This window comes from Rutilus rutilus (genome assembly GCF_951802725.1).
Source record: "Rutilus rutilus genome assembly, chromosome: 20".
Taxonomy (NCBI): domain Eukaryota; kingdom Metazoa; phylum Chordata; class Actinopteri; order Cypriniformes; family Leuciscidae; genus Rutilus; species Rutilus rutilus.
The window spans coordinates 20,301,956-20,329,531 of record NC_140225.1 but is presented as its reverse complement, the minus strand read 5'-3'; the positions used below and the strand labels follow the sequence as shown (position 1 = coordinate 20,329,531).

General features: G+C 38.1%; 5 protein-coding genes across 12 annotated transcripts in view; 2 read left to right on the top strand and 3 right to left on the bottom strand.

The window, feature by feature from the left end:
• The window catches only part of map3k4 (mitogen-activated protein kinase kinase kinase 4), a 37,024-nt gene extending 35,830 nt beyond the window's left edge, over positions 1 to 1,194 (top strand). For all 4 annotated transcript variants that reach the window (XM_084391727.1, XM_084391729.1, XM_084391728.1 and 1 more), the window contains one exon: positions 389 to 1,194. In XM_084391727.1, coding sequence (XP_084247853.1) covers positions 389 to 409 — 21 coding nt within the window. In that variant the 3' untranslated portion in view covers positions 410 to 1,194. The remainder of the gene's footprint in view (positions 1 to 388) is intronic.
• agpat4 (1-acylglycerol-3-phosphate O-acyltransferase 4 (lysophosphatidic acid acyltransferase, delta)) lies at positions 3 to 10,928 on the bottom strand. Its single transcript, XM_084391737.1, has 9 exons — positions 10,559 to 10,928; positions 8,613 to 8,835; positions 8,024 to 8,193; positions 7,456 to 7,617; positions 7,061 to 7,214; positions 6,429 to 6,531; positions 6,114 to 6,189; positions 3,404 to 3,602; positions 3 to 1,853 (listed from the first exon to the last, which is right to left on the bottom strand). Exons 2-9 carry the CDS (start codon positions 8,797 to 8,799, stop codon positions 1,762 to 1,764), a joined length of 1,143 nt encoding a protein of 380 aa, XP_084247863.1. The 5' UTR covers positions 8,800 to 8,835; positions 10,559 to 10,928; the 3' UTR covers positions 3 to 1,761.
• On the top strand, positions 10,161 to 20,883 carry erlec1 (endoplasmic reticulum lectin 1). Of its 4 annotated transcripts, none has more exons than XM_084391736.1 (15): positions 10,161 to 10,282; positions 13,630 to 13,783; positions 14,382 to 14,486; positions 14,568 to 14,648; positions 14,887 to 14,964; positions 15,808 to 15,859; positions 15,943 to 16,001; positions 16,130 to 16,353; positions 18,570 to 18,723; positions 18,946 to 19,107; positions 19,190 to 19,249; positions 19,364 to 19,488; positions 19,615 to 19,692; positions 19,780 to 19,855; positions 20,034 to 20,883. In XM_084391736.1, exons 2-15 carry the CDS (start codon positions 13,655 to 13,657, stop codon positions 20,103 to 20,105), a joined length of 1,455 nt encoding a protein of 484 aa, XP_084247862.1. In that variant the 5' UTR covers positions 10,161 to 10,282; positions 13,630 to 13,654; the 3' UTR covers positions 20,106 to 20,883. The 4 variants fall into 4 exon arrangements, with proteins under 4 accessions (XP_084247862.1, XP_084247860.1, XP_084247859.1 ...); XM_084391734.1 differs by having other exon boundaries at positions 15,805 to 15,859; XM_084391733.1 differs by lacking the exon at positions 10,161 to 10,282 and adding an exon at positions 13,481 to 13,539 and having other exon boundaries at positions 15,805 to 15,859.
• A 554-nt stretch (positions 20,884 to 21,437) lies between these two features.
• Positions 21,438 to 24,340, bottom strand: gpr75 (G protein-coupled receptor 75). The gene is made up of 3 exons (XM_084391731.1): positions 24,248 to 24,340; positions 24,073 to 24,159; positions 21,438 to 23,510 (listed from the first exon to the last, which is right to left on the bottom strand). Exon 3 carries the CDS (start codon positions 23,395 to 23,397, stop codon positions 21,736 to 21,738), a length of 1,662 nt encoding a protein of 553 aa, XP_084247857.1. The 5' UTR covers positions 23,398 to 23,510; positions 24,073 to 24,159; positions 24,248 to 24,340; the 3' UTR covers positions 21,438 to 21,735.
• Positions 24,341 to 24,552: 212 nt separating this feature from the next.
• The window catches only part of psme4a (proteasome activator subunit 4a), a 28,669-nt gene continuing 25,645 nt past the window's right edge, over positions 24,553 to 27,576 (bottom strand). For both annotated transcript variants that reach the window (XM_084391629.1, XM_084391630.1), the window contains 3 exons: positions 26,495 to 26,628; positions 26,107 to 26,241; positions 24,553 to 25,666 (listed from right to left, as the gene is read on the bottom strand). In XM_084391629.1, coding sequence (XP_084247755.1) covers positions 26,107 to 26,241; positions 26,495 to 26,628 — 269 coding nt within the window. In that variant the 3' untranslated portion in view covers positions 24,553 to 25,666. The remainder of the gene's footprint in view (positions 25,667 to 26,106; positions 26,242 to 26,494; positions 26,629 to 27,576) is intronic.

The window sequence follows — 27,576 nt, the reverse complement described above, 5'->3', positions numbered from 1 at the left end:
TCGCAATAAGCTTTGTTACTTTTGATACGAAAAGTTCAATTTAACAGGCTATAAATCTGTCAAGAAACCAAATTATGACAGCCATTTAAATGTTCATATTTCAAGAACGAATTGGAGTAGAAACATATCATTAAAAAATATATTTTTTTAAACTGCCATGTGCAATTTGAATGTTTATATGCAACTCAGATTTGAGTATTTTTAAATAAACCTTAATTTTGGTTTCTGGCCAAATTAATCATTTAATTTTGGTTTGGGTGTAAAAATCATTTTGGATCATCACTAATTTACTTAGACAATCCATCACATGCTGTCACCTGATTGGCTGCTAGAGTGAGGTTGATAGAAATGGCACTAACATGTCAGTCTCACATCTTTTCAATTGCAGGTCTGCACGGACGAAGAGTGATGGGGAGGACCTGCATTCTCTTAACGTTTACAAAAATGCTAGCACTACTTCACACGGCATGGGGAAAGACGAAGGAAAAACAGACGCGCTCTGCTCAATATGAACCCCTTGCGACATTAAAGCAGGGCAAGTCTTACATGTACAGTAACATTAGCAAATGGGATGGAAATGTCGTTCGGACGAGTGTGTTATGTACATACTGTAAGAATAGGGTTAGGGTTTTTCTTTGTACAAAGCATATTGTAAAGCTGAAGTTTAATAGCCATTTTTTTGGTGAATGAGTCACAGGGAATACATGTTAGGAGACCAAGTACATTAATTCAAGGGACGTTCTCCGCACAAAGCATCAGAGAATTGGAGATGGAGGGAGAGTTTGGCATTGACTGTATGTACAATTTCAATGAGTGTTCACTGAAGAAAGCATACAAACCTGGGGCTGAAAGTCACAGTAGAGAAGGTTTTAAATTTTTGTTTTCTTAAAATGGTATTTTTGTTTGCCTTGCTGCAGAGCCCACTGTTAACAAGTCATATTTAAGCCTAAAAGTAGTTGTTGCGTCGGCTCAGCCTCGTGCTGGACAGCGCTGTGCCTTTACGATCTGGGGTGTACAAGAGCATAATCAACCAATGAGAGGGGAGAGGCCAGTCTGACTCTGCCTTTCTGCTGCTGCACTCGGACGGGTGGACAAACATGCTCTTACATTGGCATCAACTGCTGGTTCTCTGCTCCTCCAACAGTGTTTGCAATATTTAAAAAAGAATATTAATAAACAGACAGTTTTTTTAAATGGCCTACTTGTCTCTTTAAAAACATGTAAATATAAATGGTGAAATACAAAGTTCTGGCATGAAGCTCTAGATGGTGCAGGCTAATAGGTCCTTTTACTCACCTGTTCGTAATCGCATCGGTATCTATAGGGCGCAGCTGATTGGTTCCTACCGTATCAGTAGCCAATAAGCTCGCCGCTCAACCTTCAAATACTTGGGTAGCATTTGCTTTAGCAGTGCAGCACGCTTTCAGAAACCCTCCACCTTCCCCAGCTCCACCTGTATAGATCTGCTATGGGTCATTCATGTACTCTATATTGTACAGCAGCAGCAGCGAAGCAGATCTATTCCGCCAAGACCAAACATACAACATTGTCATACCCATTACCATGCCAAACACTCAGAGAGCTGTCATGACAGAAGTGTTTTTAATGATTTAAATGTCTTTTCAAAAGCTTCATGTGACAGAGTTCCTCAAATTTCACTTATGAAGGTGGTTTCACTTAGCTAATGCCAGTTCCTGTTGTGAAAGTGCCCTCATCACAGTACAGTAGCATGATCTTGTTTTGCTGGTGGGTGACAGTCTCTCAGTTATTGTTCAACTGCACCTCTTTATTCCCGTAGTTTGAACCCTTCTCAATCTCTGTCTGTCCGATCATCCAGCGGACTCCAACTGACACTGAAAGTGAAAGCAAAAATTGGTCAGCGCAACAGCCAATCACATTTGCAGTCTCCATAACTAAACTAGGGCTACAAGCACTGTCTATATCATTCATTAGATCAGTGGTTCTCAATCAGGGGGCGTCTGCAATCTTTTAAGGTGGCCACATATATATGAATTATTTTAATATATTAATACGTTAAAATTCTAAAAAGTACTTTAACTATAGGGATGCATGATATATCGGCCACCATATCGGTATTAGCTGATATATGTAAATTTATGTTATCATTATTGGCCCGTTAAGAAAATTTGTCCGATATATTAAAGCCGAGAAATAATGGATTATTTCCTTCAGCTGAGACACTTCAGATGCGCACTGTTTTGAATTGCTTGAAATATGATTGGAATCACTTCCAAAAAGGAAAATACAGTTACATGCAACGTGCAGCGCAAGTCTGTCATAAAGGCTACGTAAAATTATAATGAGAACATTATAATTGTGTGCTTGGGACATGGCTTTTAATGGTTTTGTTTTTGTAAATCAGGTTCTCAAATTATATGAAAATTTTGATTTAGCACCCAATATATCGGTTGTATATATAGAAATGTGGGTTATCAGTTTCGGCCAAAGTTTTCATATCGGTGCATTCCTAATTGTTTTTAGTGAAAAAATATTTCATGAATCTTCTAGAATCACAAAATGAATTGTGGTTAATTTAATATGGTCATAAAAAAGTTGGAAAACAAGCAGGTATGTCAATTACAGCAGAAATACTGAAAATGGGACTTCAAATATTGTGTCGGGCAATGGGTGTAATCGAGTCTAAAGGTTGAGAACCACTGCATTAGATCATTGTCATAATAATAACAGGGTTCCCACAGACATGAAAAACCTGGAAACATCAGGAAATTTTAAGCCTGTGATTTTGAAGCCTGGAAAAGTCATGGAAATTTTGTGAATGTGGATTTTTATTTATTTTATTTATGCTAGAGCACTTCAGAATCAAGTTATGCTTGGCTATCATCTACAAAATCATTTTAAAACACCTTTTTGTCAGTAATCATGAAAATTCTTTGGTCAACAAGTGTGGGAACTCTGTACTAAGCAAAGGAGAAATGAAAATATCAATTATACATGATTTCTCATAGTATAACTGAGTCATGTAGTTGAAGATTTGTTTTTGTGTGCAATTGGTGTTTCAATGAAACTTACAGCTGAAATTAATCTTTAAAACTGTTCTCACACACATGCTATGATATTTAAGGGCACTTTGAATGCATAAACATTTCATTTATCCATGCACTTATGAAGTGACCAGCATGCGGTAAATCCAGATAGAAATGGTTGACATACTTACTGCCATAGAACCTAATCGGCCTCCTTTATATTTTTATTTTTTGAAAGAAAAAACAGATTGGAGGAAAATAGCAGCATTATATAATTCCTTAGTTGCTGGACCACAAAAATATCTGCTGCAATTTTAAAGGTCTATTTCTTTATTTTGCTATTTGTTACACCAGCTTTTTTAATCAGTAGGGAATGCCCATGCCCTTATGCCAAGTACCTGCAAAACAGAAGACAAATGTACAGACGACGGTGGAGATGGACCCTGACAGCAGCAGTTGCAGTAAGAGTCTGAAGAGAGGGTAGACCAGCAAACAGACCCAGAACAGCCAGTTCAGCAGGGCCCAAGGTCGGCGCGGGGGGCTCGTAATGGGACCTGGGAACCGGCCTGTCCGTGTGTAATGCTCTTGGAATTCATCCTGAGTGAGACAACACACACAAAAAAAATCCCTTAATTTCCATGTCCAACCCTGATTACTCTAACTGTCCATCCTACTGTTCATGGGCAATTGCTTTACTAGCGCTAGTTTCTAGTTGGCTGTGTTATATTAATAAGCTTATAATAACTGAAATGCTAATACCAGCACCAGGGTTTTTGTTATTAAAGGGTTAGTTCACCCCAAAATTTTAATTCTGTCATTAATTACTCACCCTCCTGTCGTTCCAAACCCGTAATACCTTCGTTCATCTTCAGAACACAAATAATTTTTTTTTTTTATGAAATCCTAGAGCTTTCTGAACCAGCTATAGGCAGCAAAGTATTTGCCACTTTCAAGGCCCAGAAAGGTAGTAAAGACATCGTTAAAATAGTCCATGTGACTACAGTGGTTCAACCGTAATTTTATGAAGTGACGACAATACTCTTTGTGCGCAAAAACTAAATTAACGACTTTATTCAACAATTTCTTCTGCTTGCGCAGGAGCCGGCCAATAAGAAAGCTCTCGGATTTCATCAAAAATATCTTAATTTGTGTTCCAAAGATGAACGAAGGTCTAATGGGTTTGGAACGACATGAGGGTTAGTAATTAATGACAGAATTTTAACAACTAAAACAACAAAATATGACCGCCGCTCAGGCCTGCACTGGCTTTCCACAAAAATAAATGACGTGGAGCAATTTGGCTGTATTGCGTGTTTATGTATATATACCTAAAAAAAGTAGTAGTATGTGCATGTCTGTCTGTGTGTGTATGTGTGTGTGTTTGTGTATGTGTGTGTCTGTGTGTGTGTGTGTCTGTGTGTGTATGTATGCATGCGTACATGTGTGTGCGCGTGTGTGTTTGTGTGTCTGTGCATGTGGATTTGTATGTGTGTGTCTGTGCGTGTGGATGTCAGTGTGTGTGCAATGCATGCTTGTGTTTGTTTGTATTCCTGCATGTGTGTGTGTGACTGACAGTATCATCCTAAACCAGCAACCCTTCGGTCAACACCACCATCTACAGGCCGATGAGTGTACAGTCACTAAATGTGCACATAAATGAATTTATTTATGTAATTACGGATTATGAATCCGTAAAAGTCTAGTGGGGCTACATGCCCACCCAATTTCATGTTCCCCGGTGTTTCGGTGTCCCTGGTATCGTTGATGAAAAATTCAGTAGATGACAAAAAAAAAAAAAAAAAAAACTTTGACAATCCCTATATGACCGCTTTCGCTAGCTACGCTAGTGGCGGTCATAATTAATGGGATTTTATGGATTTAAGTGAAGAAAGTGTACACATAATACATTTTGGTCTGTACCATGAAGAGAAAACTGATTCAACTATATCAGTGGTTCTCAACCTCTCCTGCAGGGACCCCCTGACAGGCCATGTTTCTGTTTTAACCCTGAAATGGCACACCTGATTCAAATAATTAAAGGCTTAATGAGTAGTTGACTAATTGATTAATTGACTAAGTCCTACTCTTCCTATACTCATTAATTGAATCAGGTGTGCCATTTCAGGGTTAAACCAGAACATGTGCGTACATGTGTGCGCGTGTGTGTCTGTGCATGTGGATTTGTATGTGTGTGTATGGGTGTGTGTCTGTGCGTGTGGATGTCAGAGTGTGTGCATGCTTGCGTTTGTTTGTATTCCTGCATGTGTGTGTGTGACAGTGTCAATGTGTCATCCTAAACCAGCAACCCTTCGCTCAACACCACCATCTACAGGCCGATGAGTGTACAGTCACTAAATGTGCACATAAATGAATTTATTTTATACCCCCCCATGGATGAAATTCTACGAAACTTAGCATACCCCCAGAGGATGTCAAGTTAATCATACACATGAAATATGGTGCAGTTCTGAACATCTCAACTGAAGATAGGGGCGATTAAAGCAGAATAATATTGCATTTTAATTTTTTATGGGAGGGGCGCAAATCACAAATGAGTGATTATGGGCTAGGTTGATGTGGGCCCTTAAGACCAACATACCATAAAAATTTCTTCATCCTCGGTGCCACGGTTCAGGTAGTTATTTAGGAAAAACTGAAAAACTGAATTTCCCCCCCCCGGGGACCAAACAAATTTTTTCCGTAAAAGTCTAGTGGGGCTACATGCTCACCAAAATTCATGTTTCGGTGTCCCTGGTATCGTTGATGAAAAATTCAGTAGATGAGAAAAAAAAAAAAGAAAAAAAAAATTTTGACAATCCCTATATGACCGCGGCGGTCATAATTAATTGAAATAAAATATTAGATAAAAAAAAGAAATGTTGCCTTGGCAACATACTGAGATAAACTAGTTCTTTAAGTACTATAATTACTCAAACTAAAATAAAGCTAAAGAGAAAAATAAAGTAAAACATAAGTTGACAAAAGCATATAACAATTATTGAAATAACAAAAAAAAAACAAAAACCTAAATATGATTAATAATAATGCTATATAAATAACACTGACGAGCACAAAATCACCTCCAACTAAGGCAGGTAGTGCACTTACTTTCTCCTGATAGAGTTTGTGGAGCCAGGCCGCACATTCCGACTCCTCCTCTGGGACCGAATCCAGAGGAATTCGCCTAACAGACACAAGGAAATCCATGATGGTTTATCTTGATCTCGCAAAGGACCTAAGGTCTTAACTCACAACACATTCATAAGTGAAACTAAAACATTTATAAATGATTATGGAGATTGCATGTTGAACTTTGTTATAGCAGGAGACATCATCACAGAGCATTTAATGAACAACATGTTGTTAAATATTGCAGAAGGGCAGTGTTAAATTATTTTGAACGATTCTTTCTTTCATTCTTACCTCACATATAAATCAGCATGGTATTTTTTCCCGTTGAGCACCCCTAGTAAAGTTGGCATTTCGTTGTTTCTGAAATTAAGTGTAGAATCGTACACAGCAGTAACTACAGAGGAGACACAAACCAAGTCAGAGAGCCAAATCCTTAGAGGCTATGTCTGTCAAAAAGACTTCTTTCATTTCATGTATTTACAGTCCTTTAAATAGCATCAAGAGAGTGATGTGCCTTAACTCATTGGAAGATCAATAAAAGCACTGCTGCTACGGGTTTGTCATTACTTAAAGGGATAGTTCACCCAAAAATAAAAATTCTGTCATCATTTACTCACCCTCAAGTTGTTCCAAACCTGTATGAGTTTCTTTGTTCTGCTGAACACAAAGGAAGATATTTGGAAGAACGTTTGTAATCAACAGATCTCGGTCCCCATTGACTTCCATAGTAGGAAAAAAATATACTATGGTAGTCAATGGGGACCGAGATCTGTTTGGTTACAAACATTCTTCCAGATATCTTCCTTTGTGTTCAGCAGAACAAAGAAACTCATACAGGTTTGGAACAACTTGAGGGTGAGTAAACAATGATATAATTTTCATTTTTGGGTGAACTATCCCTTTAATGGCCAAGAAGCTCTCACCCTTTCCCCTGAGGTTCTGGACCGTCATCCAAAAGCCCTTGGTCCGAGGAAGAAGGTGATACTTGAGTTTGGGGAGGCCTTTCTTCTCTGCCACCTCCATACTAATCTTGTGCTTCTTTTCCGTGAATCGTGTGCCCTCACAGTGCAACAGGAACTATAGACGAATCAAAAATGAACATCAGCCACATTGGAGATATAACAAGGGACACATGGAAAGAGTTGCCTGCATATTGATCCAAAAATTCTCCTTTTGTGTTCCATAAAAATAACAGCATATGAGGTTTGAAAGCGGGCGAGTAAATCATTTTTGGGTGAACTATTCCTTCAACTAAATGTGAAATCTGAAATGTAATAAAATGTCATTAACACCAGAGTACAAATATTTACAAATATACCCAAAAGTTTTCTGGGTAATCACGAAGGTTGCGCAAGCTCTGCACTACTTTCTTGCGATCCACTTCCCAATTCCTTTTGCAGAAGACAATCTCCAGGAAGTACCACATCCAGCCAATCACAGGAACAAAGGAAAGTTCCTTTTTTGCCAACACCTTCGAACTCTGAAAACAGAATATGATCAAAACAATTGTGTGGCAGCACAACATATATGTCTTATAACAGAATGAAGATATTGAGTCTTAAAAATGAGTAATACTCATGTTTAAAAACATCATTCTCATTTAGAATCACACATCTGTTAACCCTTAAATGCATGAATGTTTTGCCAATCATTATTACATATTCGGGTCTTTAGCTACCCGGATCTATATCTTTTTTTTTAAATGTATAGGAAAACAGGCTTCTTTTTTCTCGTTATATTGTTTCTAAAGAATCAATTGAGGAATACTAAGACGGTCGATGTATAACTTAAATGAAGAAGGGTAGTGAATTTCGTATCGGGTCACTAAAGACCCGAGGTATGCGTTTAAAGGGTTAATAAGTGGGAAAGTTATGTTTTTTTCTTACCCCTAAAATACCAAATCTATCACAGATGGTCCAGCCGGCCATAAAATCGATTTCAAAGTTATGATTGAGGACAACAATGGCGCTTTCTTTGCCATAGAGCGAATAGCTTTCCGGATCTGTGTAAAGTATGCATTCTGTCCCAGACCACCACTCCAACAATGCCACCAATTCTGAACAAACACAGAAATAATATATTATGATTATTATGAATCTGCAGTAGTCCAACAAGCTAATCATTCTTGTATGTATGTACATAGACATTAAGGCAGTTTACAATATGCACTTCCTGTTTTGTTTTGTCACTTCCACTGAGGTTTTCAAACAGGGAATAATGGTTTCTGGTTATGTATCCATTTGCTAAATAGTACAATACAGATTGGAACCAGGAAAGACATGATAATCAAGACCTCCATGACTGTGACGCATTTATTGACACTCTTTTATGTGATTTGATCTCTTCATGCAGTACGGTATGTCTTTTTTTCAGTGAGGACAAAATAAATACTGGAAACTTGCTTGCATCATGCTTGGTTATGACAGTATCTTTCTTTGGAGGTGAACCCACAGGTGACAGCTTTGCAGGACTTACGACTAGAAATGGAATACCCCAATCTGCAGTTGATCTTGCGTGCAAGCTGCTTGTTAATGGGCCACAGTGGTAGAGTACAAAGCTGCAGCAGGTTGACAATAAACCCACTGACCAGGAACACATAACAGATAACGAGATGGCACAGCAACTGAGTTTTCAGCACTTTAATGATTCCCATCTTTATCATGTAGTCTTGACTTCACCTGTCCCCCCAAAAAAAAACCTGTGCAGAGAGAGAGAGAGAAAAACAGATTAATATAAATAACTTTGGCAGCTCTAGCATATTAACCAGAAGATTGTTTTAATAAATAAAGCTGGATGGCACCTCCCAAGATATAGTGCACAAGTGAAAACTGTATTTGAAATATGGAAATCTACCTGAGCCAATATTCAAATTGCATGGTTGCAACAACTGGGAATTAAGACTGGAATTAACAACTGTCTTTTTCCACATCAACTCGAATGTTGTAGAAATTGTAAATAGTTTAGTTATTATATTCTATACAATGTTTTTTTTTTTTTTTTTTTTTTTACATCTACATTTCCCTAAGGCTATTTGTATGGTCCTGGATAGTTCACCAAAAAAGGAAAAGTGTCATTATTTATTCTCCTTCATGTTCTTCCAAACCAATATGCTGTTGTTGTTTTCAGTGAAGTAGAAAAGTTAAGATTTGTAACAAAAAGTGGTCCATTTTGACTCAAGAACCTGTGTGGCCAGATCATTGAGCCAGCGAACCTTTTTTCTGATAAAAAATAAACCTCCGGAAACTTTGGGTTTGTGGTTCGGTTTGTTTGTTTTGGTTAGCAAGTTAATAAAATCCTAGCACAGGACAGTAGCCTAGCTTCACATCTTTGTGAGGAATGTGCTCTTTCTTGCTATGTGTGGGATGCTCCATTTTCAAGAGTAAATAGTTCATTCAAAAGCAATGTTTGCATGAAAACTGAGGAGAATATTAGGATTGCACAAAGAGCAAGATGAATCCTGTCCCTATTACACGTAAAATGTCACATTGTCACTTATGGGGTTGTATGTCTACTGTGTGTTTTGGCTCTGCTATTGGTGACAGAAAAAAAGTGTGAACTTTGATTTGAAACAAATAGTGTTACCATATTTGCATTCACTATGTGTGTGCGTAAATTATGGGATAATTTTCATTTTTGGGTGAACTAGCACTTTAAGTGAGTAATTGAATAATTTATTTGAACGGATTCCTTAACAACACAGAGTGGCTGAAACATAATAATTCAGAAATCAGAATGATTATATATTTTTTTTTACAATAATAACACATTATTAATAAAATAATATCGAAATTCCGAATATCGACTCAAAACGCCGATTAGATCATTGAAAGTGCGTGTTCGTTCAGTAGATTCAACCAGTGTAAGCAAGTATATGTCATTTAAAACCGGTCTTGAAAGCTATAGCCTAGTTCGATAGTCAGTCTCTGAATTGAGCAAACATCAGGGCACGCGCTTCAAAAGCGAAAGAGCGAGAGAGAGTGAACGAAAATTGTGATTCGAGAGAGAGAGAGAGAGAGAGAGAGAGAGAGAGAGAGAGAGAGAGAGAGAGAGAGAGAGAAACCACTAATCTGTTCTGTAAAGGTCTACAATCACTACAGGGTGCGCCTTGGAGAACCAGTTCAACCCAAACTTAAGCTCACCAGCAGGTAGGCTACAGCTGTCAGTTAACCAACAAAAAAGTATCTTTCTTTTTTTAAAGAACTTATTCGGTTAGTAACATCTGATGTAGCCTACATGTATATTTGTTACACTATCAAATAAAACTATCATATTTCAGTATTTCAGTTAAATGTTTCAATTTCTTTGCCTTGAGCATGAGTGAACAGAAAGACATTGAGAACATCGAGCACATGTGGATCGCATGCAAAGAACAGCACTTTATCTTTCAACAGAAGACAAAACCGCTGTTGTGTTAGAATTACCTTTTGTCCCTTGCTCGCCCGCGCGGTTAGTAGTAGAGCAGTCGTCTCATCATATGGTGATGATTAGAGCGCGTGAGAGATGTGAATCTGGAGGATGTTTAAGTTGGACGGGCTGATGTTAAGTTTTCAAGGTTGGTATATTGAGCTGAATATGAGAAAGACCACACCCAGCCCAGGCACCAAGACGAGACGCTGCCTGTGTGTGCGAAGACTGACTCAAGCGCTGGAGCGTGGCCAGTGTGACTTCAGAAGGTCATTATGTCATTTCCTCTGCTCTGTCCGAGGCCAACTCTTACACACTGCTTCACACTGTTCACTTTGACCGGCAGATGAACATAATTGCCAAGCACGTTGGCAACAAAAGGGCATCACCTTAAACGTGGGGTATAGCCTACTATTTATACTTATATTTATTTAACACACCATAGGCTACTTCTTATTTACATTCCCTTGCATTTGTAACATATCTGTAGATGGGTCAATGACATGAGGTGCGTATTTTTGTGTCCAAGTGCATAATTTCCTTAAAAAAATACTTTGATAAATTCATGACATATATCATTTTATTATATAAAACCTATTTAGGTTTAACTCATTTTAGTATATTTAAATAACATTTGTTTTTGCTATCTTAAATCCCCAGAATGTCAGGTGGTGCAACTGTCCGAAATACTATGGCATCATTTTAGGCTTGAAACCTTTCATATAAATATTTTTTCATATAAATGAGATAATTGAAAAACTTTAGTCCAGCAATCTGTATATATTCTCAAATGTCAGGGTGGCACAACTTCTAAAATGGCTCTTTAGGAATTGACAAGGTAATAATAGTAAACATGGTAATGTATCATCCAGAGGACTTTGTGGATTGAAAAGGTTTGTAGATCTCTCTCAAATACTGGTAAAACTGCTGATTTCAAGGTTGGTGCACTCTCCATGTCAGGTGGTACAACTACAGTAAATATACAATTATTTGGCTGTACAGCCTGACATAAAATGTCACAAAATTAATTTAAACACTTTCAATTTTATTTAACAATTGAAACTTATTCAAACACATTGTTCATGACAATATGCATTGCATCAGTTTAGATTTTTTTTTAAACACCTTTTATGAAGCTTTATTTGTCAATGACCCATACACATATATTGTCTATTTTGTATATTGTGTATTTTATATATTTTTATATATTTTAATTTTGTATTCACTTAATTCTATTTTTTAATATCTGTCTTGTCGCTGTCATTCTGTGTGGAAGCTGCTTTTATGTGCAAACATACTTGGTAATAAAGCTCTTTCTGTACAATCCCAATCATCAGAACAATTGCGCCCTCTACTGGATATGAAGGGCTAAGCTGGCCTTTATTTCAGAAACAGAAGAAAACACTGTTGAAAAGAAACTCGTTTTTTTGTTTTTGTTTTTTAATGAGAGAAACATAAAGGAATGTTTTCTGAGGAGAGAAACACTTGATAGAATATTAGTATATATAGCCTACATTTCGCAATAGAGAAAGAATTAACATGCTTTTTTTTTTCTTGTCCTAACAAAAAGCCTCATAACACAGCTGTCAGAATTTGTATTCAGGCACAATGATGGCCTAAATATTAGTACAGAGATGAAACCTCAAGAAATACTTCCTGTTTGTCATATTCTACAAAATGATAAACTGAACTGAAAAAAAGATTCAACCATCAAGATAGCCTACCATGATTGCACTATGATTGAAAGCTCTACGTGAATACTGAGGTCCACTTTCCACTCAAAGCTCTTTACTTTCCTTTCAAGCATCAAAAGACCTGCTATAACATGAAAATACATTTTACAATTCATTCAGTAATCCAAAAACCATGTGGAAAGGCTATTTAAGCGAGACACAGATGACGGAAATAGCAACCTCTTCACTAGAAGGGAAATTAAACCAATCTTTGCCTGCCATTATTTTGGATAATAGACTATTCAGATTAAATTGGCTGCTTATGGAACTAGTAAATTCACAATACGTGTTGCAAACTTACAACCAAATGAAAAATGTATTGTAAGGGCCCAAGCACTGAAATCCCAGTGGGTGAAGAAACGGCCCTGCATGGTGCAGATGTAAAAATGTTATGCCCATTTATGCCAGCTTTGAGAGCAATTTGTGCTTGATGGTTTTGAATGAAGACCCAGGAGAAATATGATGGTCGTTACCATGCAAGGATGCCCAATCTGATGTAAGCAATTACTGAGGTTATCTGAAGCCTGTTGAGACAGCAGAGATGAGCATGATCAGAGAATATAGGATTGAAATGCATGGTGCACGTTAAAAAGCTCAAAACGATTAGTCTACGCTTATATTTATCATGCTGCATAATAATATAGTTAAATTATTTTTAGAGCAAGCAAATACAGACATTTGGGAGCCTGAAAATATTTGAATCTAAAAGTGACATGCAGCATCCAAAATATTATGTTTTCATACAAGATACAAACTAATTAAAATATGGAATTGTAGGCGTATTATTTGAGTCCTAATTTGTTGGAAAACAGCAATAAATCAGGTTTCTGAGACATTTTGTAAAGAAGTAGGCTATGTGATGACTTTGCTTTTTTAAAACTGTAGGCTATGGGAGCTTATTCTGCCACTCAATTATTGGAGAAAAATCATTTAAGAAATATTTTAATGAATTCGGCCTGCTAAGTGACATTTATAAACGAATATAAAAAAAAGAAAAACTCAAACAAGACGAGAAATTACGAGATTATTTGCTTATGAATACAGTTGTGCGAATTCTTACAATATTATTGAGTAGCACAAATGGACCCTCTTACTCCCCTTTTTAGGTTTAAAAAATGTTTTCTTAATCACCGAAAATGCAAGTGTTCAGTTGGTATCTCAGCGTAAACAGCGGCTTCCTCGCGCTATTGGTTGAGGGGAACTTCCGTCTGATACCGGAAATGGACGTGGCAAGCTGCTGTTTAACTCATGTCAAACTATCAGCAGTCAGACATCTATTAGATCACACTGATTACATGTAGTAGTTGCGTTTCTGACCCTTCACTCCCATCTGTCTCTTTCTAATGTCCGGATAGCGCTCTCGGAGGCTCAGCGGGGGCGATGGGGGTGTTTTGGCGCTGGTTTTGGGGCTTGATTTGGTTCGGAGTGTCTGCAAATCGTGCAGGATCTCCTGTGTTTTCTGATGAGATCCCGTTCAAAATCAAATGGCCCGGATCAGACTTCACTCTGGTGAGTCCGAACATCTATTAAACTCAGATATTTCGCATGACTGCTGTAAATACAAGCTAACATAATGCTGTTTGTTTAATTGTCAGCTTGTTGGCTAAGGTCGCTTCATAACAGCTGGACGTGTCCTGTTTTGTTTTTAACTGTCTTGTAGTGTGTTAAAGGGATAGTTCACCCCAAAATGAACATGTTGCCATCATTTAACTTACTCACCTTCATGTTGTTCCAAACCTGTTTGAGTTTCTCTTTTCTGCTGAACACAAAAGAAGGTATTTTTAAAGAATGTTGGTAACCAGGCAGTTGACGGCAGCCATTGACTTCAATAGTATTTTTTCCTACTATGGAAGGCAATGGGTGCCATCAACTATCTGGATGCCAACAGAATGAAAGAAACCCCTACAGGTTTGGAACAACCTGAGGGTGTGAGTAAATGATGATTTTCATTTTGGGGTGAACTATCCCTATAAGTATTCTCTCCAACAGTAAAGTATATGAATTGCAAGTATAGCTGTCTGGTTTATTTCTCTGGTACTGTGGGCATGGATTTTGTTATTGATTTTTGCAGAAGTTAAATATGCAATAATATCCCTTTTTTCCGCAGTCAACATCTGGAGGCCTGTACAGAAAAGATAACTATGTTATCATGACAACTGCGGAAAAAGAAAAGTACAAGTGTTTATTGCCATCTTTGTCCAGCAATCAGGAGGTGTGGTTTTTAAATTACTATTATCTGGAGCTATTCTATGTATCATTTAGTTTAGTGTTATTTGATCAATTTCTTTTGAAGGGTGATGTGAAGGAGTATAGCGGACCGAATCCAGCCATGCTACTGGAGCCGTTATTCAAACAGAGCAGCTGCTCCTACAGAGTGAGTTTCATGTCTCACTTTCTGTATATCTGAGTCTGACTTTATAAATATCCTCGACTCTCACATATGTCTTGGTCACATTTCCCCCCAAAATGAGAAAAAGATTATATTTTTGCTTAAAGAGAATTGAGCTTGTTTTAACAAAAGGAAAAATGTTTGAATAAATCAACAAAATGAGATATTATCTTTTTCTAGTCATATGATGTACTTTTATTGTTGCCACAATCAACATGTGCAGATCGAGTCATACTGGACATATGAAGTGTGCCATGGGAAGCATGTCCGGCAGTACCATGAGGAGAAGGAGACGGGGCAGGTAAAAGTACTGTTTTCGATGTATTCTGTTAAAGAACATGGCAGATCCTTATAACGTTCCTTATATTATGTTAGAAATGAATACATTACCACTCAAAAGTTTGTGAAAGATGTCTATTATAATCACCAAGGCTGCATTTATTTGATCAAAAATACAGTAAAAACCGTAATATTGTGAAATGGCATTTCAATTTTAAATAACTTTTCTATTTAAATATATCTTAAAATGTAATTTATTCTGATTCTTCAGAGATTATTTTAAATATGCAAATTTTGTGATTAATAAACATTTCTTATTAGTATGAATGAATGAATGAGGCATTTATATAGCGCTTTCTACTACTGTACTACTGTACACCAGCCTAAAGCGCTTTACAATCATATCAGGGAATCTCTCCTCAACCACCACCAGTGTGCAGCATCCACTTTGATGATGCGACGGCAGCCACAGTAACACGGCGCCAGTGCGCTCACCACACACCAGCTATAGGAGAAGAGGAGAGAGATGGATAGAGCCAATTCAGGGGATGGGGATTATTAGGAGGCCATGATTGGCAAGGGCCAAAATACATGAAATATGATTGATCGTATCAATCATATTATCTAAAAATGTATTTTTTTTTGTAACAATGTGAAAGTCTTTACTATCCCTTTTGATCAATTTAATGCTTCCTTGCTGAATAAAATTATTTTATATATATATATATATAATATATATATATATATATATTTTTTTAAACCTTACTGACCCCAAACTTTTGAATGGTAGTTCATTTGTAGTATTTGATATTTCTAAGTAAGATAAACATTTCAGTGGTCTTAATAGTCTCTGGTCCCTCAGAAGATCAACGTTCAGGAATACTATCTGGGGACCATGAATAAAAAAGAGAGTGCAGGTTGGGCAATTTTCAAGCTTAAGATGGTATTTTTTGCTTTACATGTTCTGTCAATAGTTTCATGTATTTGATCTGCTCCTTAGAATCAGAAACCGATAAATCCGAAGACTCTGAAACAGAAGCATCAGACACAGACACAGAGGTTTGTCACTGTTAGATATGCAGATAGGAAATGTGTGTGACATGATATATATATATATATATATATATATATATATATATATAAAATAATTTTTTTTTTTTTTTTTTTAACTCTCTGTGGGTTCCCAGGTGCCAACGAAGAATATAGAGGGTCAGCTCACGCCATACTTTCCTGTAGAGATGGGACATGGGACTGAATGCTCTGTGAGACAGAATGAACCTCGCACTACCACAGTGCTGTACGTCTGCCACCCGGAGGCGAAGCATGAGATCCTCACAATCGCTGAGGTGGTCAGCTGTCAGTATGAAGTGGTGGTGCTCACACCTCTCCTCTGTCCTCACCCCAATTACAGGTACACACACAAACACTTCAGCTCAGTCGAGAATTCCGGTTTTAAAATCAGTTTTTCGTAGTTTAGTGCATAAATAAATAGTTATTGATTTCTGTTGACTAGTATGTGCTCGTGAATATGTATGTCATCACTTGGACAAACTATCACAAAAAATATGATAACATAAGGCCTGTTCTCACAAAGAAACTTATCATTTGAAAGATGAAGTGAAGTGAAACTTATCATTTGAAAGATGATGGAGCACAGAAAGTCAAGTATGATTATATTTCCTATTATATTATATGTATGTATGTATGTATACACGTACATACACACAGTTCACATAGTTTATCCTCCTACAAAATAAGTGCATTAATATTAGTTTTGTGTCAATGAAATATGATAATTGCATAAAACCTGTTCTCACCAAGAAACAAAGGAACTAGTAAAGCAAATCACAGACACAAAGTCTTTTCATACAGCGAGTGAAATTATCAGGGTACCCGCGGGGTCTTAAAAGCATTGAAAAAGTCTTAAATTTGATAATCTCAAATTAAGGCCTTAAAAGCCTTGAATTTGGTATACAAAGTCTTGAATTTCGTTACAAAGGTCTTAATTTTTTTTGCTAATTTCTGTTACTAATGTAGACTAATTAAAAATTAGTCGCGTAACGTTGAGTGCACCTCGCGCTTCACGTCATAGAAGAACGCGCAAAAGCGCGCGCACCCGTTACGATGGTTACTAATCAGAGCTTTTCTGTTAAAAGAGCATGTTTTCTACCCGGTCTTTTCAGTAGTATCTGGCCACAACCATCCACGCGCGCTCTCTCTACATTGTTGAAGAAGCGCGGATGATCTGAAAACACAGACAAGCTGGAGTTCAGCGATCTTCATTTGAGAATATCTGTCACGAGCTGCTTGCGCTGTTTGTGCGACTAAATCTGCGATCAAAATGCAGGCTGATATACAGCAGTGTTTTTAATGTTGATCATTATGCAAGCAAGAATGCAATGTTTCCCAACTATCCACACGATTTCAAATGTGACATTGATTTTATACAACAGTAAAAGAAAAAAAAAAGGGTAACATTAAGTGATGTACTAAATTTTAAACAGGCTTATTGCTCTATTTTGCAACAAAATCTGTGGCTTTGACAAAGACAATGAGTTACCGCCACCTACTGGCGATTTTAATATCATATTTTTATTAATATTAAACGTTTTTTAACATTGAATATTTATTGAATATTGTTTTATTTAAAGCATTATTTATTTTTAAAAGTATTATAAAGGTGAAAAATTTAATGGAAAAATCGATTAAATGGGGCAAATATTGTCCCTTAATGGAAAGATGTGACTGCAGTCGTGGAAGAGAGGGGGTACGGCACTCTAAAAAATTGGAGAACTAAGGAAAAGGGATATGTAGAATTGCACAAGTGCTACTGCTAAAGAGTGCAATGTCAATACAGCCTGTTAGCTTAATTTTAATTTCTCATAAGCTTAATCGAATTGGCCTAGAGAGAATTATTATGACATTTTCTGTCTAAAGACTAGGCTACATATAAAATAGTTACCAAAATTAAAGTAACTGCAGTTTGACTAAAAGTAATGACTAAAAGTTGACAAAAAATGCAAACACATTTCGTCAACTAAAACTATGAAAGGCAGAATGACTCAAATGTGACTAAGACCAATAAGCATTTTCTTCTGAAGATGAAGAGTAAGACTAAATCAAAAATGGCTGTCAAAATTAACATTGGCCTACACACGTGCACGCTACAACGCTGTATTAAATACAACGTATGTATTAAATATGACTGATAATTACAATAAAATGTTTTATTTAACTCAAATAGTCTACTTGTACATAATTATTTTTTAGGGTTTAAAATGTATACAGATTTGACATTTTCCCCTCATACTTCTGTCGGAATTGGTACGAAGTTGGCATTGAATTTCATTTGAAATGGTATTAAAAAGGTCTTAAAAAGCCTTGAATTTAAGTTGGAGGATCCTGGGGGTACCCTGATTATAAAACACGTGCTTTAAAGCAAGATAAACCCATTTAACACTATTTTCAATCAATTTAATTCAAAATGCGACCCATATGATGAGATAGATTTCACTCATTGTAATGTGTTCTGGCTTTTATATGTTCATTGTGCTCCGAGACCAACAGCATTTGTTTAGACGGAAAACGTTGTTCGCATTTTTAGTCCTTTGTGACACTTCTCCTCAGGTTCAAGTCCTCCCCAGTGAACGACATCTTTTGTCAGGCTCTGGGTGGGTCCCCTCTCAGACCTCAGAGTCTGTCCCAGCTGGATCGTGAACAGGAAGAGCTGCTCAAACCACCGTTCAGCTCAAGCATCGAACGGGACTTGAGGGGATCCAGGGTGAGTCTGGATCTGCCCTTTATCTTCTGCATTTACACCAACCCACTTACGGAATATGGGGGTGGTAATGAATAATTGAAAAAGACTCTTCAAGTTGGTCATTAAAGGACATTAACAATTATATGAAAAATGTTGTATGAACAAAAATGGTTCTTTATATAAATTATATTAATGTACAAATATTTAAAAATGTAATAATCTCTCTCTGTCTCCTTTGCTAAGGAGGACAAACCTCCAGTGAAAGAAGAGGCGTATACCTCTACCCATAAGCCCCTGACAGTGGGCGGTCAAGCCCAGGTCACCGTTGGCAGCACTCACATCTCTCGTCTAACTGATGAACAGCTGATCAAGGAGTTTCTGAGCGGCTCGTACTGTCTGCACGGGGTGAGGATGGATCGATTTCTCTTCTGTTTCTGTTGATCTTTTAGTTGGGTTCCCAGCTCAACATAGTTTTGTTTCTGTCTAGGGGGTTGGATGGTGGAAGTATGAATTTTGTTATGGAAAGCATGTGCACCAGTATCATGAGGTAAGAGTTGTGAAATCATTTAATTATTTAGAAGATATTTCAACAGTTTCCAGTATAGTGTAAATGTTTGGATTATGAGAGATGGTAAATTGCGTATTGTGCTTTTGGTTGAAGGATAAAGAGCAAGGGAAGAACATTGTGGTGGTGGGCAGCTGGAACACTGAGGATCATATGAACTGGGCCAAGAAAAACGTGGCACGATCTTATTATTTAAAAGACGATGGAGTGCAGAAAGTCAAGTATGATTATATTTACCTCACATTCAAGGGAGCATTTATTTGTTTATATATACTGTGTATATATATGTATATATGTGTTACAGATTTTAATAATTCATGTATGTTGTCTTGCTGATTCTTCATCAGGATAGTTTCTCATTTCTATGGCCATGGAGATGTTTGCGACCTAACAGGGAAACCGAGACAGGTTGTAGTCAAGCTTAAGTGAGTTACCCACACTTCATGATGCCATGTGTTTTTCTGGTTTTGTGAATGCCGCCACTAACACCTCACCTACCCGTTCTGTCTCAGGTGTAAGGAGTCAGACTCTCCTCATGCTGTTACAGTTTACATGCTGGAACCTCAGACATGTCAGTATATTCTTGGGGTGAGTGGCAAACAGATTAGACATTGAGATTTGACCGCAATTTTGATTTTAATAATTATGCTGCCCTAGATGTTTACAGTGATGAGCACTTTGTGTTTTGATATTAATGCTAAATGTTACAGAAAGAGATTGTTTCATTTGAATAACTCTTCCTATCCTGATTATCATTCTGCCACAGGTTGAGTCTCCTGTAATATGCAAGATCTTGGACACTGCAGATGAAAATGGATTTCTTTCAATCCCTAGCTAGCCTGCATGATTGGTACCGAGATGGAGGAATGAACAGTTGCTTAAAGAATGAACAATACAGAAGAAGATGCTTAGAGGGAGAGATAAAGGTCTGATAAAGTCTGGTTCAATAGATCATGATAACATGGACATGCTGAACCTCAGACCTCAACGTTTTGAGAAAGTCCCTCACTGACTGCACTTTCTCTTGTGAAGACTAAAGGCGATTTGGGGAAACTTTTAAACCTGGAGATGCAGCTAGGACTGAATTCTCAATGTTTTATCGACAAATCTCAAACCTGTTGACCTTTTTTTTTCATGCTTTGTAACATTTAGATGGCTGGCAGTTCTTTAAAATCTAATCAAATGATTCATTTCTTCTGTTAATTGATTTACAAGATGGTCAGCTGTTTTAAGTATACATTATTTATTTTGTCCATCTTTCCATTAACACTGTGCAGCTGGAGATGGTTATTTTAAAGTTTTTAAAAGTGACTGAAGAAGTCATTGTTCAATGCAAACTGCAAGGGAAATACACTGTCTGACATGCAAAGGAAATTGAATGTAATTAAACTGTTTTTTTGGGGGAAATCATGGGTCATTGAGTTACGTACAGTATTTTTGATTACCCTCACTTAAATGTAATCACTCATGTTTTTCTAAGATTTCCTCTGGTAAGTTTCACCTAGTGTGCATTGTATTTGGTGAAGGGCTCCTCTTAAACAAATTTATATCAAGACTGCAATGCTGGTTGTTACTCAGCATGCACATGTTCAGTTGAATAAAATGATTTCAAGTCATTTCAGAAAAGATTCATACTCCCATTTAACATATATTAATGAATACGCTTAGTATTTATCTCAAGGTACGTTTACTTGAGAAGCATAATGACTTATTTATACTTGTCGTCATTTTGCTTCTCAAGAAAATGTATTTTGAAATAAGAATGTTTAGACCCATTTTTGTACAGGACCATTTTTTTAGTATTTCGCAGTGTAAATTAAATACATTCCTTCTTTTTCCATTTATGTTACAATGAAAATTATTTTCCTGGGTAGAATCATTAGGGCATTATTCATTATATAACAAAGAAAAAAATATTTCTTATGGAGAAATAAACATGCCTCAGCTAAATATTAGGAACTGGTCCTATAGAAGGTCCATTTACCTACACTGGGTGGCGCTAGTGTCTCTTTCTGTGGATAGGCTTTGTTCACAGAGAACTAATGTTCTTACATAACGTTCATCCTTTGCTTAGACGTGAATACCTAAAAAAAAAAAAGATGTGACTGACAAAGCAAATTACAGCATACATTAAATATCTGTTTTTAAAAGATAAAGAGGGTGTCAAGATACACTTGCAAAACATTTAATAAGTTCATATATAAAATGTAGGATGTTTCACAAATACATTATCTGAGCGAAGACTATTACATGAAAATGCCATGTCAATGTAAAAATAGAACATCCTTTAGTCCAGAAAACAACAACAAATTTGGGGAAAGCGACAACTAGTTGTAAAAGTCCCATTTTCTTTTTATTGGATACTAGATGCACATTGTCTCTTGAGCAAAACACCACTAGCAAACCACAAGCAAACACTATAAATGCTCCCCTTTGGATGCTGAGCAAGCAGTATGACGTTCCACAGCTCACACCGATGGGATGGGGATCTGATGAGCCGACGTGCTGTCAAAGTCCTGCAGCGCCTCCTGGTGGGTGTGGTAGTGCATAGCCACGTAGCTTTTGGCAAAGGCTGTGGTTTGAGAGTTGACCGGCTGCAGGCTGTTGGGGGAGCTCGGTGCTGCTGACGGACTGCTGTTATAGATACTGTAATAGGGCTCTATGCGAGTGTTGATGGGCGTAGATGTGCTCGGGGGTCGGGGCTTGCGTCCAGCGGTGGCACAGGGGCTAGGCATGCTGTCCCGGGAGTGACTGGGTCCACAAGCCTGGTCAACCAGTTTCCTCAGGGGCTTCGGCGAGAGCATGTACGCCGAGTTGGTCTCGTGGTGCGAGGACTTGTTGCGGTTGACTTCCAGACTTCCCTTGCCCATAGCGTGCAGGCGTGTCTTGTGCTTGCAGCACAGGAAGCCCAAGGTCACCCACTGGAGGCAGCAGAGCACACGGCGGCGCAGACCAGCACTGTTGCGCGAGTACACGAACGGGTTGATTCCAGACTTCAGGAAAATGAGGGCAAATCCGCAGAGCTCGAACTGGTAGTGGACGAAGCTGCTCTCCGGCGACACCATATCTTGCGCCAAGGAGATCCCTAGTGGTAGACAGCACAACAGCACGGAGATGACGATCACCACGCATGTCACCACAGCCTTCGAATCTTTGGCCGTAGCCAAGTTGACGGTGGAGACGAGCTGGCAGCAGGTTGCTCCAGTGGCGGCCCCGGGCACGAGGGGCTGGTTGGTCCTCCTGGTGAAGGGGTGCGTCTGGACATGCTGGAGCTTGTTGTACGTCTGGTTGCGGTACAGCGAGGGCACTTGCACTGTGCACTGCATACCCTCAAAACCAGCTGCGATGAGAGGTGGATGAGAAGCAGGCGGACGCGTCGCGTCAACCGTGATGATGGGACACTTCCGTACCTGTGCATTCTTCCTCAAAGCCTGAGCGATCATAAGGTAGGAAATCGACACCACTCCAACACAGAAAGCAAAGTCTGCAATGTATACATACAATACTAACTTGGCCTTGTTGCCAGTAAGACCAAAGTGAGGCAGGCAAGGCCCGGAGCTCCTGGGATACGCTCGCAAGGTGACCAACGCCGCCAGTGTGAAACTGGTGGTCCATAAGATTGCCGTGAGGGCCAAAGTACAGGGGAACGAGGCTGTACGGTTGGGCTGCTGACCCAGGACCATGCGGAGCCGATGCAGGGCGATCACAGCCACCGTCTCTAGGGACATAATGATGAAGCCTGAGCTGGTGAGGTGGAAAGCAAAGCAGAAGCCCTTGGAAACTCCGCCGTTAGCATCTCCAGCATCCAGAAAGAGCACCAGTGCAAACATGGGCGCAGTGACACAGCAAATGAACAGGTCGCAGAAGGACAGGTTGAGGATCATGAAGTCAAAGTTGGTGCGGAACTTGCGGAACGCAGGGTCGAAGAAGGACAAGAAGACTACCAAGTTGCCATAAGAACCGAGACAAAATATGAGGACCAACAAGAAGGAGCAGGAGGCGAGGGTAGCCGTGTGGATCAAAGCCCAGCCGCTCGCAGAAGCAGACTGGCTCTGGGAGCTGTTGAAGCCCCGAGGTTTCACAAACTCAGCCAGGTCTAAAGGCCAGGCTGTGCTGTTCATGGTACACATAGGGATGCAAAGTGGTCACAGCCTCAGAGTGTTGCCCATCTTGCCTTTAGGTCACACAAGAGCGAGCTAATACTCCCATTGTGCAGTTAGTTCATGACAGACCCTTTGGATTGCTGCAAGGACACAAGGGATGAGGAAATATTGATTAGTAATAGACAATATGAAGCATTGAGTAAGAATAAGGTAGGCCTAATTGTAACTCAGTAAATGAACATAAAAATGTCAATGGCCTAGTGGCTTTTTATCCATTCGAGGGATTCGTTTTAATCTATGTGATATATTTATCATCACTTGATGCAAACATTATTTGGATTTTCTATAATCACGATGACTATTGTACCCGATCTCATCTGTGCGCGCTCCCGTCATACAAATCCATCGATTAAGATGAATACATGCTTGCAACAATCTACATAGTATCTGAAAGCTTTTATTATCCTCTGTTAAGAGTATTACTGCAGGTGAATGTGCAGCGCCTATAAAATCGTGTCAAAAATGCATCAAGCCCCCATCTTTGAAAGAACATACACATAAATAAATAAATAATCGTCATGCGCCATTAAAACAAACGTTCTATAAATGTATAATACCAAATACACCGTTCAAACACAAGGTCGCACATAATAATCATGCGGCTTTCTTGCTCCACTTGCCGAAAAATGATGAATTCCTTACCATGGATTCCCTATGTGTGCCATTTTTACGACGCCGCGTTTTCCACATTTGTATGAATCTCCAAAGTACATGAACGATACAAGCATCCTAGGTGGAGAAAGAGTATCACAGCATAAGATGAGAATGAAAAAACAGAGTGAATTTAATGCGCAGAAGGAGAGTGGGCGCGCCTCACTGGAAACATATTGAAGCCCTTGAATGGACAGCAAGCGCGTGCCCGCGAGAACAGGATGCTCACTCAGGAAGCACAAAGAGCCTAATTTTGTTTGCGATTAAATTATCTATTTAACGTTTATATAATGTTATGTTTTAATGATATTTTATCATAAACATGACTCCATTATATTAAGCTTTTATTTATAGACACGTCTGTCTTATTCTTATTGTTGATTAAATTGGATTATAATGATCAGTCCTTTGATTAGTCAAAATTGTTCTCAGCATTAACACGGGAAAAGCACAAAAAAGATTGTATCTGCATACTTTGTCACACTTTATTACAAACATCTCCTGTCTTTATTCAAATATTTGTAAAAGATATCAAGAAAACAACATCAACAACAGGTAACCAATCAATCAAGCATTGGCATAGCATTACAGCATTACTGTCTTCTAGTTTACCAACCAAAGTTGAACTCTATATTGGCTTTGGACATGATTTTGACAGCATAATTATACCTATGACACAAGCTTATCAACATACCATTGTATTAAATATAGTCTGCAATTGTTGCTATACTGACAGGTTCATCAGCTGTAAACAAACACTTGGTAATTTGCATGTGTTGCATTTCTCAACACTGCCTCAGGATTTGCAGACAGTACCTTTAAAAAGCTTCTGATTTCAGGATATGTTAATGCAAAAAATGACAAACTGCAAACGCTAAATGCAAAGGTTGAGCCAACTGACAAAACAGTCAAAGTCTCAATCGAATAAATTAATAAATAAACATTTGTTGACTGCAAAAATATGAATAGACAAAAAGATGCATGAATTTCAAAATCTCATGGTTTAAACAGACCTAGTATTTTGTAACAGCATCCATTGTGATGATATTCTTACTCCATTTATGTAGGCTTACATAACTGTTCAAAATGCAATATGTCTGTATGAGGCCGGGGGGGAAATGTAGTGCTACTTCAAAATATGGTACTATTTTATACACATATGTAACATTTACCAAACATTACATGTGTACACATTTCAAATGGACTACTGCAAAAATGTTAAAATGCTAGTATTACAATAAAAACGCAATGCAAAGCAGTGCAGAAAACTGCTTTAACAATCCATACTGCACTCACACAAGCGAACTGTACAAGAACATTATAGATGCAGGTCAGCGATACCTGCAATAGGTTCTCCTTAAATATTAAGTGTATTAAAAAAATTAAATAAAAATAGTTTAGTAAAATATTCTAATTGTCTTATACTAGATGATTGCAACTATTGCTACATAAATTGTGTCTTTAAAAACAATCCCAGACATTAAGGGCAAACAAAAATGTAGGTTTCAAGCAGCCTTTTTCTTGTAGCCTTTCCCTCAAGACAAGTGTAAGAAACACTTCCCCTTCACCAGAGAGTGCCATCATTCTGAAAAACAGAGTAGAAAGTATCATAAGAAGGGTGTGAAGGTGAAATATATCTGAACATGCATGTATGTGAACGAAGTATGTTCCAAAACAGAGTTAGATGCTTGCGTAGTCAGTATTTTATGGAGTCAAATTCATTCTAGAGTTTAATATTGAAAAGAATCTATAAAAAGTTGTTTAACCTAAATAATAAACAACTGTTTTACCCAATATTTGTGTGTGCTCCAGTAGGTATAGTGTAAAATCTTATTGAATGAGTATTAATGATAGCTATGTGTATAATGCACAGAGTTGCCTACAGTATGTAGATTGTTCCAAATCATTTAAGAGGCTTCGTTTCAGTTAGGATGCTGCCTTAAAAGGCACTGTATATACTGGCAGGCGGCAAAGAAGCTCACTAGGTTTTGGAAGAGAGCCTGTGTGAGTGTGTATATAACAGACCTAAGCGTAGTAACAGGGGGAGACTAGCAGATCTGTGAGCACCAGCAGCTGGTCATCTGTGAACTTCTGCTTGTGTTCCTGCCAGTTATCATGATGAGTGCGACGGAAATCCGACAGTGTTTTCTTCACAGTCATCTAGAGAGACAGCAATAAATCTGTTAAAGATCTTGTAAGTAGTCTCGCAGTTTCTGGTCTACCTCCGGCATCCATACATTTCCTTGAGCGCATAAAAATGCAGTTGCATGATTCATGTTCAACTTCCAGAAATGCTTAAACATTTCATCTTTGTCAGTCAACGCCTGGACCCCTGCAGACTGCAATCAGCTGATCATCCAACCGTCCCTTTCTCAACATCTAACGCACAAGTAAAAGAGAGCGGGAGCTGTACCTCTATAGGCTGTGTGTCAGTGAGGTGGGCACTCAGGTCCATGAGGATCTGGGGCATCCAGGTGGGCACATCATACGGGCTGGACAGGATGCAGGCACTCAGACCTAATACACCTGCATGTCGCCGCACCAGGTCTAAACACACAGAAAAAATTTAAGATTTAGGTCCAATCATTTATCATAAGGTACTGTATATAAATATATCTAGGGTGAATTTAGGAAAATTTTATTCACCCCAAATATAAAATCAGTATACAGTCTCACCAAAATGAGCATATAGTCTTTTTTCCATATGTAATTTCTAGATCACTAATTGAATCTAAGATTTTTTTCTATCTCTCTATTTACATAATAAAATACTGTATTTATTATACAGTATTAAACTTCTGCTCAATATTAACTAATCTATGCAACATAAAAAAACTAGAATTGTTTGAAATTGCTACAAGTAAATTTGGGCATCAAATCAATGTACAGTATGGTAAAGGATATTCATTTTAAGATTTGCAAACGGTGTTAAAATATTAACTTTGATCTATGGCAGCAATGGTAATTTAAATGTAAAAATAGGAGAAATGAGCATGCACAATTGAATATCTAAAGTGGACTATACACTGCATACTGAATGGTACTGATAAATCAAAAATCTCTAAAATCGTCAGATAACCGATATGACATCAGTATATTGTGCATCCTTAGTTTAGACTTTATGCGCCAGAGAAACAAGCGCGCAGCCATCTTTAGAATATTGTCTTTGAACTTCCGTTTTTGCGGTCGCTCTGTATATTTCTATGGCATTGCGGTCGAGGAGTAATTAGCTGGTGAAGTGGATTTACTTATTGTAAAGTTAACGAAAGTTATCATGAGGATTGTAATGTTTAAAGCAGATGACTTAACAAATGTCAGTAGACCGGGAAGATTTTAAACGAGCCGTTCATTCATAATACCAGAGATAATACGCAAGATCGCTGTGAAAATACAGACCGGAAGACAAAAGACAACGAGCTCAGCGCTGAAGGGGGCGGGGCTACATAAGGTCTTATAGACACAACAGTTCAAAAGTTTGGGGTCAGGACGTTTTTT

Coding starts and splice junctions, on each gene's coding strand:
- agpat4 (XM_084391737.1), bottom strand. CDS start 8,799: ATGATAAAGATGGGAATCATTAAAGTGCTGAAAACTCAGTTGCTGTGC. Junction 6,190..6,428: donor CATGCTGATTTATATGTGAG/GTAAGAATGAAA, acceptor TGTGTCTGTTAG/GCGAATTCCTCTGGATTCGG. Junction 3,603..6,113: donor ACAAACTCTATCAGGAGAAA/GTAAGTGCACTA, acceptor TGTCTCACTCAG/GATGAATTCCAAGAGCATTA.
- erlec1 (XM_084391733.1), top strand. Junction 19,108..19,189: donor GCTCGTACTGTCTGCACGGG/GTGAGGATGGAT, acceptor GTTTCTGTCTAG/GGGGTTGGATGGTGGAAGTA. Junction 19,250..19,363: donor ATGTGCACCAGTATCATGAG/GTAAGAGTTGTG, acceptor TTTTGGTTGAAG/GATAAAGAGCAAGGGAAGAA.
- gpr75 (XM_084391731.1), bottom strand. CDS start 23,397: ATGTGTACCATGAACAGCACAGCCTGGCCTTTAGACCTGGCTGAGTTT.